A 16,619-nucleotide genomic window follows, 5' to 3' on the forward strand; every position below is an offset into this window, starting at 1 on the left:
CCTACTGAAATTGAAGAGTTGCTTTATGTTCCCGGAGGTGATTCTCATCATGTCTGTGTTAGTAATACATATGAAGATATTTTTCTTAAAATAGAGCAAAACGAAAGATTCACAGAAAACAGGAATCCACGCTCTCCTAATTTAAAAGATTTCTTCCCCAAGGCAACTATTTCAGCTGAGTTGTTACTTTGTGTCCTGTACTCACAGGGAGCAGGACTGGAACTGTCACTTGGAGGCAACAGCTTTCCTTCATATCAGAACCATTTTCATTCTTCATCAGAACAGTGCCATGCAATTTTCAGATCTCTCATTTCTGTAGTTCACATCAGTAAAGATAAAAAGGAACCTTCAAATCCTCTGCTTTGTTTTAAATGTATTTATCTTATTTACTTTTTTTGATAAGTACTTAGTTTTGAGGCTGTATTTTCATGTAGCTTTTCAGTTCTGCTTCTGATCTCTGTTATTAATGCTGATGAGGAAAAAGCATTTGACTCCTGTTCTGCCTGCTATTGCCATAATCATCCTTCTAAGTAAGTGTTTGTGCCATAGTACGTGGTTTCCTTGCAAAACAGAGATTCTTGGTTAAATCTGAGCCCACAGGTAAATAGTTTGATGCATATGTAAGTGACAGGGGCCATATAGTAATGGTTCTGTTTGCATTGTACAGTCAAAAAAAAAAGAAATCACTGCAATTAAAACTTTCTTTGAAAGCTAGGAAAGAAGAAAAAAAAGCAATGAAGTGTCTTACTGAAGAAACATGCTTCATGTTTAACAAAGTAATTTGTGGTTACATATGCTTCTTTATTTTTTAGTTGTATAGAGGCAGCACTAGTGGTCACATTTTCTATGGGGTAACAATTATCTGAATTATAGCTTAGGTTTTATTAAAATATTTTAAGGTAAAAATACCGTATTTAATTTGACATATGGCAAATTTTTTGTTGCAGCTAATTCACTTATTCCCACTGCCTATGACTCAGTTCTGGCATTATAGCCATTTCCACACGATCACAACTATTATTTTTGGCAGCTAATATTGCCCAGAGCTACCATCTTTCCTTAAACTTATCCAGATCAGGCATTAGTAATAAACCCCCTAGAACAAATAAAGCTAGATATGCAGGAATCAAAGATTCTATGTCAACTAAGTCTTCTGCAAACTTCAAGCCAGAAAGTTTACAGTTTAGACAGTCCCAAAGCATGAACTGTATTTTGTATAGGCGATCATACAAAGCATGGCTTTGACTTTTTATTTCTAATGTTTGCATGATGTCTTGAAACAAACTGTCTCATACTCTGGTAGTTTTCCTGACAAATCGCAACACAGTTAGGAAAAAAACTGTGAGCAAAAATAAAGAAGAATGAGCTTTTTGACGTGCTTACCAGCCTGCTTTAATTGTTAATATGTTCTTTCTGGCTGCTTAAACTGCTGAGTCCAGTGGTAATTCCTGTGCCTTTCCAGATTCTTCAGAATTTGCCTAGGATGTTTCCGTGAAGTTCCTATGGTTCTGTATAAAAGCCTGAAGAGAACTTATTACTCCTTTATTACATAATAATTGTTTTCTTCACTTTATCATCTTCTCTTCAACATAAATTTCAATATTTCCATCACATACTGAGCTGTGGAAGCATTTAATACCTGATTTCTTTTAAAAACAATATCTGTAAAATCTGGTTTGTTTGGGGCGTTTTTTTTCACTTTTCACATGGTCTTAGTTTTCAGTCTTTATTTTCAATCTGTCCATATTACTTTCCTGTAGCCTTACTGATAGTTCTAAGTTTTTCCCATTATTGCCATTTATGAAATTCCTTCATTGTGCTCTTGAACTTGTTCTTCCAATTCTTTAATCTTAGTGGGACTAGAATTTATCTCCTTGCTTAGCCTTTTAAAAAACCCACTACTTGCTGTTCTAATCCAATTTTGTGAGATTTTTATTTGGGATTCTTTATGGTGAGATGTAATCTAACATACATAAACAATAAGAGGATAGTTTTACAAGGCCTTTGTTACCCACATATTACTTAACAGGAGTGATGACAAAAGGTAACTTAGGTCTAGATAGGCAATAGGAAGCACATCACCAAACCAAGTGTTCAGGTGTACTGAATCAGACTCTTAAAAATCTCAAAGTCATTTTAGTGTCTGTGTCATACTTTCAGAAGTGTCTGTGCAACTATGAAAGATGGAAACATTTTTTAGAAATTCTGCAGTTCCTTTTGTACTGTTATCATTCCAAGACCTCATGCTATAGGAAATATACCAACTATTGCAATATTTTAAATAAAATCAGATGGCTTATCGCCAGTGGAGACTGTGAAGATTTAGAAAAGAAGTAAAATGGCTGTATCATGTAGTATGAAAGACAGCAGACAATGAAAGTTGCTATTTATGTGTTCATAGTTAACACAGGGGAATTCCCAAAGTATGTCTAGAATTGAAGGACAGGAACATTAGCATGGTATTGCAATTTTGAGTGTTTGTCCATAGACACTGAAACCTAAAAAAAATTCAACACTGAAAAGTTTTTAAGAGATCTAAAACTCTATAGTGACATTAAGAGCAAAGGGAGTAAGTATAGTGTGACCTTGAAATATGGCTACAAACATGGTAATCTGACATTTCATATTGCTGTTGCACACAGCACCTCTGCAGAGTTAGCAACACAGAACCAAGAAAGATTTGTTTCTGGCTCGTCAAGCCCAGCCTCCTCCCATCAGGGCAATGCTCCATTTTATTAACAAATCAAGCTTTTAAAAGCAGCTGACATGAGCTCCAAGACTGTCCTCAAAGCTCGCTCTCTTTTTCTCTTCAGGTTTCTAGCCTTATGCTTTATATGTAGAGCAAGTCAGTTTTGACACATAAGTCTATGAGCCTTTTAGTCTATTAACTGTTTATCTCCTGAAGTGTCTGGGTAGGGCATTCATGTTCTTTTCATCTTGCTTCATTTGGTTCTCAGCTCTGCACAGATTCCAGTGTGAGCTAATACATTTTTAACATGGAAGTGTGCCGTGCTCTAGATGAGGCCCCACCGATGTCTTATACAAGCCAAGTAATATTTGTCTCATGCTTTTGGAAGTATCTCACCTGATATTTCTCAGGATGGGATTTGTTTTCTCCAGGCATCATCATACTGCCTCATAATTTTCCAGCTGACACTGACATGCCCTCAACATTTTCAGTTGAATATGCAGTTTATAAACTGACTCGTTGCTGTCTTTATTTGTGTAACATGCACTTTTAATGTTAAATCAATCTCTTTTTCTCAGACTCTACACCCTGAAATTAAATCAGTATTCCTGACTGATATTCCTCTGCTACTCTGTTATGTATGTTACTGGCATCAGATAGTTTTTTTCTTTTTTTTTTTCTTTTATCTTTCTGTCTTTTCTATTTTGCCTTTTTTTTTCTTTGTATTTTTTGCTTCTTTTTTCTTCTCTCTCTTTTTTGCTTTTTTACTTTTTTCCTTCCATCCTGACCTTAAAACATAAGTGACTCTGGTTGTTCTTTTCAGTCTTCAGGTATCACTGTGACTTGACATATGTAGTAAAAATCCATGTTTCAAGCTCTGTGGTTCCATATGTTAATTCTTTCAGGATTCCTTAGTGGAGATTATTTATGTTACTTTGCCCTCCCCAGCTTGAACTGCTGAGCTCCCTGAATTTTCCTTCTTAACCTTCATTCCTGTTAATTAATCAACCTGCTGTCTTTTCCATATGCTTTATAGACCTTGCTGAGTAACAAGGAATATACTTACAGAACTTTTTCTACCTGTGCCAAGATTTACTTATATCTCTACCATGTTCTTACTTTTTTTATGGTGGTATATATATGTGTGTCTACACACAGACACAGAGGGATAAAAGGGGTAATTACACATACGTGTGCATTTTTTTTTATTATTTGCTTTATGTCAACTTGACTTTTTAGTATTTCTTGAGCATGCACAAGTGCCATAACTGTGGATTTCTGTATTGTAATTCTAAAATTTTTATATCTTGCTGAGTTTGCATTTGTTTTAAATTCATATTCTCATTCACTTTCATTCTATTACCAAAAAAAAAAAAAATAAATGAAAAGAAAAAAAAGAGGCCTAAGACACACTCCTTTAAAGTTGATGCTTTTATTAAAATTTTCTATTTGCTTCAGAAGTATCTCTAATAGCATTCTCTCATGTCCAGTGATGCATTCAGGATTAATGCAAGTGAGTTATTTACAGACTTAAAATTAGAGATTAAACTGGGTTTGGGTTTTCAAAATCACACAGTTGTCTGAGGAACGTATTCCATGAAATAAAAGATTATGTTATCACAAGTACTTCAAGATTTGTCCCAAGATTTTTATTCATGTGTTGACCCAACACAAGGCATTGTGTTGTCTATCATAATTTTTTCTCTGCATCTTTGATCACTTTAATATTTCAATAAATGGGTGATTAATAAATTGGTATTTGTTATGTCATAAAATTAAAATAGCTAGTTTGAGAAAAAAATACTGATTAATAGGATGTCCTTGATGCCATGGTGTGATGGATTTTTTGGCTACGTAATACAGATCATGCTTAGTTGAATTGTCTTTGTTATTCTTGGGAACTGTAGAACAAGTTGCTATTTCTTTACTAAGTAAGAGGAAGTCGAAATGTAATGCTGCAACCAAGTTCTAAAAACATTTTAATTTACGTCAAAACAGCACAGAATCTTAGTAATGGTTACAGTTCTGATTTTCTAGATAGCAGTTTACTTGTATTTAGTTTTGTTAGTTACGCATTTTAGCATGTACAGTAAATCTCATTATATTTGGAATCAAGCAATTATTATAATCAAGTAATTATGCCATCTCCCTTTTATCACAGATTCCTTGCAGCTTGGAGTACTGGGATGAACTTCAGAAATCGTTTGTTGCATTCCGGGAATTCAGTCTGTCAGAAAGCAAAGTCTGTGAACTGCAGCTGCCCAGTGTCAACCTTGTGAATGACCAGAAGGAACTCATAGCCTCCGATCTTTGGAGGATTGTCCTGAACAGCAGTCAGAACGTCGCTGATGACCAAAGGTAATTTTAAAGGAGGAGATAAAAACAGAAATCTAATGCTACACTCTTGAGAGATCTTTTCCGAGAGACTTAGGAAATAAGATACTGTTTTCATATGCAGTAAGAGTAGCTTAAATGAGCTTCAGGCTGTAGTTCACCTTCACGCAAGGGCATGGAGTGTGCACAAAAAGAGCTCTCTTTTAGATTTATAGGCAGCCTGGCAGCATCATATTAATCAATTTTCTGAACCCAAGGTTTACTAAAAAGTGAAGACAAACAGGCCATATCCTGAAACCTCTTAGCTGCATAAAGCAGTAGAATTAACAAATTAACAAAAGAAGGCTGAGGTGCAATCCATTGTATAACATAGTAGTAAGCATTCTGCTTCCATCCATCCCTCCATACATCACCTTTATTCTGTCCTCAGTGCAAGTCAATGACTAAAATAAGCCAAATGTCTATTTTAAATATATTAAGCAAAACCTTAGTACTTCAAGAGCATTTCGTTATTTACACAGCTTGCTTCCTATGTTAACAGTAAAAAAATATAATTGATGCTTTCAAACACTGGGGATCCATTTTTCATTATGTTTACAGCTGGAAACAATGAACAATGACAGATATTCACTCTATTTGCATTCACTCAGTTTGGGTTAATATGTAGAGTGAGAGGGAATCAGTACAAGCTCTGTCCACAAGCAGCAGTATTGCTTTCAAATACCTTAAAATTTTATAGTTAAGAAAGGAAAACCCAGCACAACCCTGCTGGAACATTGGTATTTGCTGATTGTTGCTGCCCATGTATGAACACATGCCTGAATGAGTGTGTAGCATCCACATATATGTTACATGAATCTACAGAATTCAGAGAAATCAGGAAATATGAACATGGCTAACGAAATCAATGAAGAAAATTAAACATCTGGTTTCCATTAGTAGTATCAGGTTGGAAATGATTTCTTGATGTTAATTGTGAAAGAATGCATTTTCATCATTGAGAAGTTAAGTGTTTTAGACAAGGTTAATTCCTCTGAATGTGGGACCTTGGCAAAATTGCCTTCCTGGTCAGCTTAACACCACAGAAATGTGAACTCGGTGGGAACTGAAAATGAAGTAGTGAAATTTAGTAGGTTTTTTTCATCAAGGCATTTGGCACTGTAGTCATGTTTGTTGTTTTCTACTCCAATAGAGTTCATCTCTCTATGCAATGTTTCATTCAGAGAGCTCTGATAAACTGATGAGTTGTAATCGTTCAGAAGGAGGCTAGGGTTAAAATGAAATACAAGTAAGTTTGGGTTTGTTTTTTTTTAAAAAAGTTAACCAGTTTGGACTATGATTACCATCAGAAATGTTTTACAGCACAACATGAATCTACCTTCCTAGAATGTCTAAACTTGTGAGTTTTCAGATGAGAGTCTGCAGGCCTGCTCCACAGCAGTGACCATCTTCAGTGGTATCAATGTGTCAAGTTACAAAGTGGTAAAAATATCCTAATGGCCTTGAGGTACCAGAAGACTCCAAGGAAAACAATTGCTTTGTTCACAGCAGTGATATTGTCCTATAAATGTCCTCCAGACATGGTGTGAGTACACAAAAAAGCTAAAGCAGAAACTACAACTGAAAGAACAGGAAGTAAATTGAAGGATTAGCAGTTCACTGAGTAGGGATGGCAGGAAAGGAAATAAAGCAGCCAAAATTAAGTGCCACACTACTGAAGCAATTGAAGGTCAATAAACAGAAGAGATAGAGGGAAGTCAAGGGAAGATGTTATGAGCTGTCAGCTCCTTAGTCACGTGCATGGAGACTGCAGTCCCATGCAGTCCAAATACTTCTCGTGACCTGAGGAATTTACAATAGCTTTAAAAGGTGTAGTTTACACCTACATGAACTAATAGTGGACTGGAAAGTTGAAGATTTGTGTAGGTCAGGGTGAAGCCAGAAGCCTGAGGGATACGAGAGTAAAACCTCTGATTTCAGTGAGAGAAAAGTTTATATTTGCTGCCCTTAACTTCAGATACAAATTCAAACTGATCCCTCCTTATACTAGCTTCAAGCAAGGTTGAACTGCAAACTTTCTTAAGGATGGCTGCAGGAAGGATAGGTGTGGTAGTAGTCCTGACCAGCCTGGAGTGGTCCTTCCCAGAGAAACTTAAAGGGTAAGAAAAACAGCAGCTGTTCCTCAGAGATGAGTCTTTGATGTGTGGAGTTTGAGGCACACTACCTCTTTCTTGGAGACAGGGCAAATTGTGCCGGTCACATGTCACTGACCAAGCACCCTAAAAGGTATTCTGGATTCTGATTGTCAAAAAAATCCCAAACTATTTTGGTTTTGAGAGAGAAATTGCCCTATGTCATGCTAAATTTCAACATTAGGCTTGTTCCTAATGCAAGTGTTTTAGATGAGACTTTGAGAAGAGCCACAAGGAGCTCTGCTTTGCCAAGTGTTAGACCAGGGAACTGCAAGGCTTAGGATCTCTGAATGAGAGCAAGTGAAGATTGTGTAAAAGTTGAATCTTGGTTTTCCTGGAGACACAACAATTTGACACTAATTACATGCTGTAACTGTATGATATATTAGCAAATTTAATTAACTATTGTAAGGTACGAGAATGCTTCTTTTCTTGCAGTTTATTTTCTTAGTTTGATCTTGCATTTTGAGTCCGACTAACAACTGCCATTTGCATGCAGCTGCTGCTAAATTATTATATTTTTCCTTCAACTTCTACAGGTTTGGGATTTTTGGGGGGATAACCTCTATGATATACAAATTATTAGTACCAGAGTGCTGTTCCCTTGTGTTTTAAGTATTTTAGTACTGATTCCTAATACCAGTTTTAAAGTATAAACGTATGTGCCTTGTGTGACAGGAAAACAAGAAACTTTGTGAGATGATGTGGATCCAACTGATTCTTTCAGCAGTAGCTGGCAGGCTGAAGCGTAATACCCACCAATAATGAGTTTGGGAATATGCAAAAATATCATGATCCAAATCCTGTTGTATACAAGCTGTGGTATACAAACATTAAATGTTTATTAAGTGAATGAACAAATCTGAGGTCCTAAGTGAAATAATTTAGCATCTCCTTGGGGATTTAGTATGATGTCTATAGAAGGAATCGTATATGGCATAAATAACTGTTCACGGAAGACCTTAAAATAGGGGGTTAAAAGGAAATTTTCATAGGATAAAGTTTTTATAGGTTGCATTTTCATGTTGCAGGACTAGCAAATTGAAATAAAAATTACTTTTATTTAAAGCTGTGGGTGGTGAGACACTGAAGGCCCTCTGTGGTTTGTTTGGAAGGGGTTTATTGTTCTCTGTTTAAATAGGTTACATTACAAGATGTTTTGTATATTTGTGCATCTCCTGTGTAATGTAGACAGTAGTTTTATAACTACTGACATACTAATGGGAAGTAGTAATTGAAAATACCTTATGATACAAACCATGAAACAAGTACAAAAACTTTTAAATGAGCTCTAAATTGCTCCTTTTAAAAAAATTAACATGAGGAATCATGATCATGTTTCTTGCTAATTGTTTCAGCTTTTATTCAAAGTAGATGATGTACTGGATTTTGACCTCTCAAAATTTGGGTTCAGACCAGCATTTGAGTCATAAATTAAATGAGTTAAGTGGTCTCTTTCTTCTTCCCAGTGGATATTTTCCCATGTTGTGATTTCATCACAATTGACAGTTTTGGTTTAAATATTCTGCTCTTAAAATAACAAGAATAATGTAGGTCACTGTTAAGTCACTGTTCCCAGTAGCCATGTATTTAACTTGAACTGCTTTGCATGATGTGAAACTATTACACTTTATAATATATAATTACTTTGAATGTAGATATTTTCCATTTTTAAAGTTCTGATGCTTTATGGGATTTTTAAAAATATAATAGAAATTTCTGGTATTAAGATCAGATCAGTTTTGTTTAGAATTGCCTCTGGCTTTGCAGCACCCATCCTTGAGCATCTTGTGCCAAACACAAAGCAGTAGAAGCTATTTATTCTTTTTCTCCCAACTGAAAAGTTGCGGACAGTGCATACTACATTTTGTAGTGCCAAAGCAGTCAAGAGAATATGGGATTTTTTGATACTGTATTCATGTGATGCACAAATTTTGATTTCACAATCAGATCTGCCTCCATGATATTGATGCTTCTATTATTATTCACCAAGACATAAAATAAAGTATCCTAGGTTTTCAGCTGACACTGCTTTATTTTCTATTTGTGCACAGCATGTGATAAACTCTCTCTTTGATTTGTGTAGTCTGTGCAGGATAAAAGGAGAAAGTGGCAATGCTAAAGGTCTGACAGAAATCTACCTCGGCAGAAAACTCAAATGGGATTTAGTTTCAAGTCAGAGAGTCATGGTAGTGATTGTGACAACTAGAGTCCCCCTTCAAAAACTTTTCACTCAGTATTATGATCTCGTTATAATTCTTTTTTAAGGCAATACTACAGTAGCTTGGATTCTGCTCTTAGTATATTTTGTATTGTAAATGATTTATACTGTTACTGTATTTTTATTTTCCTAACAACATGGATGCTATAATTCTGGCTATGGCTTCTGGCTGAGTAAAAATCAAATGGACCCACTCACAGATAAAACAGTAACACTTGAACAAAGTCTCATCAGACAGGAGAACAGTGAATACGCATCTCATTTCTTCTCAGATGATTTCTAGGAGGTGATCTCTTTGTAACGTGGCTTTCCCTTCTAAGATGTGGTTTAGCCCACATTGTTCTGCTCCTCTTAGTCCTTGACTGCCAGCACTTGTCCCTCCCTACCATGGGAGGCGATGCAAGGCCAGTTCTCTCCCAGGGAGCAGCTTTGTCCCACCTCTGTTTGCATGTGGGTGTACTCTGAACCTTGTTAGGGGATTGTTTCAGTGGTAGGCCTTTTTCGCTTCTAAGGTGACTCTCCATGAGTCTGAAAGCAGTTTGAAATAATTTTGTTCCAAACATTTCCAGTTCCAGACCATTACCTCTTCTTGGTCTGCTGCTTGTGCAGCAGAAAAATCAGAGCAAAGTAGGTCTGAAAGCTTTAAAGTATTTCCCTGGTGTATCAGTCCTGCCACATTTCTTCCTAGTTCAAGCATGTCATGTTGCCATGTAACCACTGTGGTTATGAATGAAAAAATGTCACACTATCATCAGACTAAAATGCTCAATAAATGAATAAGTGTATAAAATTTGACTAAATTAGAATTTCTACGTGTTTTTTCAGGTTTTATTTTATGAAAATACTCATCTGTAAAAAAACATATCCAAGGAAATAAAAATGCTGAGTCATTGATAAGGTGACTCAAGGAATAAGTTTCCAAGGAAAAGAAATTTACAATTTCAGAATAAACCTCAACTTCCATAAATAAATGCCTTTGCTGCAGTTAGTGCTATAGTGTGAAAGTTTTTGTAAGTTTCTCATAGTTTGGTTAACATTGGTTTGCACCCCTCTGCCCTTTTTCAGTTTTCATTCCTTGCATCCCTGAACTTCTATTTCTAATCAAAATGCAATGAGCAATATTCTTAAAAGGCTGACAGTTATTCTGAGAGAACTGACCGGTTTCACGGATTCAAAATTATTTAACAGTCTAAGTCAGGGTATGAATTTTGGTGGCTTTTGAATTTGCTTCCATGCTGTGTTCCAACAATCCAAGAAATATCCATGGCAGAACAAAGAAAGGCATCCCATTTTGCTGACTCTAGTCCACTCCAATTTATGTTTTATCATGTGAACACAAAGAAAATTCTATTTCAAAATAGGCCAGTACTCAAAGGCCAACCAGAGCGTTTTTGAAATGCGAACAGGCAATTTGAAGTGGTAGAGCAGCACACAAAAGCATCTAAAAATCTGATCAAGTGATCTATCCTTCATCCTTCACCAATCTCATCTATTTTTTATATTCTGTCTTGATTCTTTGATAATTAGCTAATTTTAGTTGGTGGTTACTGTTACATGAGTATTTTTGTTTATGTCCAACAAATGTGAAGTTGGATTTAAGCTTCATAAATAAATACCATACTGGCTAGTTACCATAACACAAAATAATACTGATTAATTATCCTATCCATGGAATTCTGCACATTTGCAGCTGAACATTTTTCATACCTACTATATTTGTGTGTAGTTTTGCAGTAACACACATTGAGTGATATAAAAATTTGTCCTAAAAGCACAAGGCGTTGCTATGAAATCCAATATTAGAATTAAAACTTTTGTATGAATTTAAAATACCTTTAAAACATCAGTGGAAATCTATTCATGGTGCTTTATAAAACTAATTACTTTCTGACAGAAAATAGTAAGTTGGCCCTACGTAATCCTGCATTAAATTTTATTTTAAAAATAAAAGCAATATTGGGCTGGGGATGCGGACTTAGTTTTCCTGAGTCAAATCTCTGCTTTTAAATTAAAATTCTGTAGTGCCAAACTGGAAAGAGAGTGAGAATAAGGAACATTAAGGATAGATTTGGCTTAAATTATAACGTTTATTTGTACTTCAGTGGTGTTATAGCAACCTATAGAATTGTGATGTAGTGCTAGTTTCTCTCAAGAGACTGAAAGATAATGCTTGGAAATTCCTGGTGTTAGGAGCACGGCTAGGAAAAAAAAAAAAATCAGTGGGGTGGCATTTTAAATGTATAGTTAATGTTGTAATAGGTGCTAGTAGAAGGCTCCAGGCTGAGCTTCCAAACTCAGAGACTCTAAATTATGACTGTAGAATGAGAAGAGTAAAGGAATGAAAGCTTACAGGGATGGGATTTATGAGCAGGAGTAGTTTGATGGTTGTGATTTGGTTTCCTTAAAATAAAATTAAAAAAAAATCATTCTCTTGACTGGTTTAACTTTCAGCTTCTTCTTAAAGCTTTGATAATGGTAATGTACTCTGTTTAGCTATTTCAGTGTTTAAGATACCTGGTATATTTTGGCTTTATTTTCTGTAAATATACCTCACTTCTGTGGTTGAAGTGGTTTCAGTTTGTAAATTGAAAGTGCAGTGTGATAAAAGCGTTGTTGGATTGCAGTCTTGTCTGCTTTCTGCTTTGTTATGCTGGGGAAAAATGTATGTACGCTAACTTTAGCACTTAAAAGAAACTGTGGCATTGGCTATATTAGAAAACAACACAGCACGTGGTCAAGTCTTACTGTAAAGCGATGAAATCCTGCAAGTGCTGAACTACCTCTTTGTTATCTGTCTTCTGCAGCTCAGAAAGTGAATCTGGCTCACAAAGTACCTGCGATCAGCTTGTAACGCCCACAGCATTAGCAGCCTGCACCAGGGTTGACTCCTGTTTTACTCCTTGGTTTGTGCCATCACTAAGTGTGTTGATCCAATTTACTTATTTGGAATTCCACCTCTGCCATCATCTTGATCAACTAGGCACAGGTATGTACTCTTTTATGTAGAATAATAGAAACATATGGCCCATACGTGCTGCTTAAATAGTTGTTTTGCTTTCTGTAGTCCCCATTTTCTCATTCAACCAGGCATTCTTGAAATAAATTATGACCAACAGCCATGGGTGATAAAGACTTCAGGGTAAAACTGATGACTTCTGTGCCTTGAGAAAGTACATACGGTTGGCAGTGGGGATGGCTGATCCACCCCCTTCCTCCCTCCGGAATGGGTAACAGTAGAAGCCATCCGGTTTTCCTAGTGTGATTAGTGGCAGCAGGTGCCACTTCATTTTTGAGCCATCTTGGTGAATGAATTTGATCTTTTAAATTTTCCAGCATATTAACAGTACTATTAAAATATTTGAAGATTTTGCAACCCCCTTAGTAAGAATTCCTTGGAAGAACTCTGAGAACGGCAGATTTCACTGCTATTTCAATTATGATCACTTCTGGAGCTACATCTGGTTTTGTTCAGTGCTCTCTGTCATTGCATTAATGGCAAATACATTCCAAGAGATCTTTACATTATTGTCTGATTTTCAAATGCCAGGAATGCTTTCCATGGAAGATGAGCAAATATCTTAGATAAATTTGACAGGGGCAGGTTTCTTTGTGAGTCGTTTTTGTGTTTCTGCAAGTATTATAATATATTAATTATCAAATCATACGAAGACAGACACTCAACATCTAGCAAATAATTTATTGTCTATCGGCTACCTCTATCGGTACACACTCTTCCTCGCTATTACACTCCAATTCCAGATGCTTGATCTTGAAAATTACGCATACTGGAAAAAGCAAAAAGCAGATTAAAATCAAACCCAGCTGTTTCATTTTTCAACGGCAAGTGAGTTTATGCTGCTGCTGTTCTTGTTACAGCACCTAAAAGTTTTGGGTTCCGTTGTGCTGTGTGTATGCAAAGGGAGCACAAAACTTATTGTATCCATTATGCTTTTGTAGAATAATAGGGCTTGATCCTGGAAAGTGATGAGTGTTTTGCTTCCCAATCTGTAGAACACTTGAGCATATGCTAATTTTAAGCATGTGAGTAGTTCCAGCAACATAAATAATAACATCAGTGGAAATATTCGCATGCTTAATGTTACCCAAGTGGTGTACGTGCCTTGCAACGTCTCTGCCGCTGTGCTCAGCACTTTGCAGGACTGAGACATGAGTGAACACGATAGAATCTCTTTTATTAGCTATTTCTCATGCTCTAGTCTCGGGATACTGTTTTGTTTAATTTCTAGAGTTATGGAGTAATATGTCGCATCTCAGTGGGTTTGTGGTCTTGAACTCTCTGTAATTGCAGCAAAGACAGTTTTCATTGTGGAGCCTGCTAGCATGCACAGTCACATGTCAGCAAATATTATATTGCTAATTTGTATTGTATTCATAATGTGCTATGTGTGGGATATCATATACATATACTACAGCAAAAATTCTCACAGAAATACGGTCTCAGCTCCTAATAGGTGGCAACCCAGACTGTGTGCAGTGTGTAGATAAAGCAGTTTGACTGGCTGGTCTATTTGCCATGAAAAGATTTTGGTTTGCAGACACTTTTGTTTGCAGCTGCTATTAATTACAGTTCTATTTTACATCTAATAAACACTGTGAACAGGATTAATTTCAGATTTTAGAAACTGACTCTTTTATGAATTTTACTTGTTTTCATCATATGTACAAGCAGTTAAAACATGATTTACAAAAACACACAGAATGTGGCAATGGTGATGTTCTTGTCTTGTTTATTCTTTCATGTTTCAGCACCACCAAAGTTTCTTCAGCCATTTTTATCTGATAAGAACATGCCATCTGAACTAGAATACATGATAATTTCCTTTGATGAGCCTCACATGTATCTTCGTCAGTGGAGTGATGAGCCCATGTTCCAGGAGATCCAGTTTTCAACTCAAGCCAACTGTAAACTTTTGGAGTGCCGAAACGTGACTGTGCAGACTGTTGTGAAGCCTTTCAAAATCTGGGGGCAAATTGCTGTTACCAGCAGTGCAGGAGGAAGACTATTGGACTGCACAATAATGGTGGACCCTATTTTCATCAACTTTGGCCAGTATGCTCTTCATTCACTAAATACAGCAATTCAAGCATGGCAACAGGTATGCAAATACAGCAATAAGGAGAAATGCAGCAACTGCAGTTGATTTAATAGCAGATTAGAATACCAACTGCATTCATTTTTTACTAGCAGACATTAGTTTCGTAATACCAATGAAAAATAGGAAATAATGAGTGCTATATGTAAAGGTAATTGTAGACAGAACTGCTTGGTTTTCATTGACACTTTATTAATTTCTATAAGAATAATCACAATCTTGGTCTTGAAATGCATAATATTCCATTAATCTATGAAAAGGTGTGTGATGCATGATATGTAAGCACAGCTCAGTCTCAGCAGTAAAGCATATTGTTTCCAGCTACTGCTTCTATCCTTATTGAAGTTCAATACTAGTTTCACATTACATTCTGTGCAGCAACATTAGTCGCTGAAGCCAGTCCCAGTGTAAGGAACCTTGCTTCTGCAATGACCCCACGAAGGCCTGTAATTACCCTAGTCCAGTGTAGCCTTGAAATCAAATCATTCTCTTCATCTGCCTGAAGACCTATGTGGAGCCTGGGAATTAATTACCTATCATGGCACTACAATAACAAAGCCCCCAAAAAAGGATAAAACATCTGTTTTATATCAAAAATTTCTTTTTTAAGGGCATTCCATGGTTTTCTTGTTGCAAAAGGACATTCATAAAACAAGATCTAGTGTGATTTAAACCTTTACAGCTGGCTCAAATATCAATGTGGACAAAAATCTTTGTAGCTCCAATTTCTGTTTTTTGTCATATTTTGAACAATGCTTTTAATAAAAAACAAACATAGAAAGCATAAGAGAGTCCTTGGTAGGCTGTTTAAACCCCAAATATTTCTGACTTAGTACTAGTCCCTCATCTAAGACATGTGTGGCAACTACTGCAAAGTGGCCTCCAGAAAGGTCAGTTTCCTCTTCAGGAGGGGGGAGGGGGGGGGGAAGATCTCTCAGACATAGCTATACATATAAATAAAATATGGTGCATAAATATTTAAATGTTTTAAACCACATCACAGTGTGAATGACTGGCTGACTACTCTGTGCCTTGAAGGAATATTCTGAGTTGAAAAAAATGGAATTGTATATTTGATTAAGTAGAGCCATATGTCACATAGTATATTGCTGACAGGTACATTCTATGAATAGTTGGTACTGATTTATACATGGATTTGGCTATGTTAACATGAGCCACAGGAGGATATACTTCTGTAATTGTTGCTGTAATTTTCTCGTTTCCTCTCATGTCAAGGGTACTTGCCACCATGTTCTGATATGGTGGGTATCTAGCCCTGAGCATTCGAGATTAAAAACTTGCATTGCTTTGAAATTAGGGAACAGTTAGCACGCAAGTAGGTTCGAGACAACTTATTAAATTAATTGTTACCAAGATGTTTTGTATGTGGCTTCACCTCCAGATTTGGAGGGTGGCACACACTGCATGGGCAGGGCATGAATTTCTCAATGATAATCATTGTTTGGTGTTTGCTGTTCACACAAAATACAATGTAAATGTGGCCAACTAGAAGCATGAATTTAATAAGCAAGAAAGGTTATTTGAATTCTCCACATATTTTTTACTGGATAAATATCTGAAACAAGTGATGCTGTAGTCAGTGGACACAGGTGGAGCATGAAACAATTTGGCCCTGCACCTTTAGGTCAAGAGTTCAGGATTAACAGAAGCCTCTGTCTGTGTCTTTGTTTCCTAGATATGGATTTATTTGATTTTATTTTATTTTATTTTATTTTATTTTATTTTATTTTATTTTGTTGCAGTAATGATTAACATTTTGAAAGTAGATTAAGCCAAAAAAACACCAGGCATACAACTTGCTTTATACTTCTAAGTCACATGCTGAAAATCTGAGAGGATTAGCACTTTTTAAAAATGGTTTCCCCTTTTGACATATTTCACTGTCTAATCTGAAATCCCTGTTAAATACAAGCAGTAACAGGCTAATGCCCATCTAAATGCAAAGCTAAAGCAATGGTTTTAATAATCAAATAACTCGACAGACAACTTAAAGATTGCTATTAATTTTGTTTTATTATTTAATAATAACATACAGAGTATCAAGTAAG

The 16,619-nt window shown here is 36.1% G+C and overlaps 1 protein-coding gene across 2 annotated transcripts in view; it reads left to right on the forward strand.

Annotated features, from left to right (window-relative positions):
* VPS13B (vacuolar protein sorting 13 homolog B (yeast)) overlaps positions 1-16,619 on the forward strand; it is a 429,191-nt gene that overhangs the window by 363,128 nt on the left and 49,444 nt on the right. For both annotated transcript variants that reach the window (XM_010006448.1, XM_010006447.1), the window contains exons 39-41: positions 4,851-5,047; positions 12,241-12,422; positions 14,204-14,553. In XM_010006448.1, coding sequence (XP_010004750.1) covers positions 4,851-5,047; positions 12,241-12,422; positions 14,204-14,553 — 729 coding nt within the window. The remainder of the gene's footprint in view (positions 1-4,850; positions 5,048-12,240; positions 12,423-14,203; positions 14,554-16,619) is intronic.

This window comes from Chaetura pelagica, unplaced genomic scaffold, assembly GCF_000747805.2.
Source record: "Chaetura pelagica isolate M959 unplaced genomic scaffold, ChaPel_1.0 scaffold76, whole genome shotgun sequence".
NCBI lineage: Eukaryota > Metazoa > Chordata > Aves > Apodiformes > Apodidae > Chaetura > Chaetura pelagica.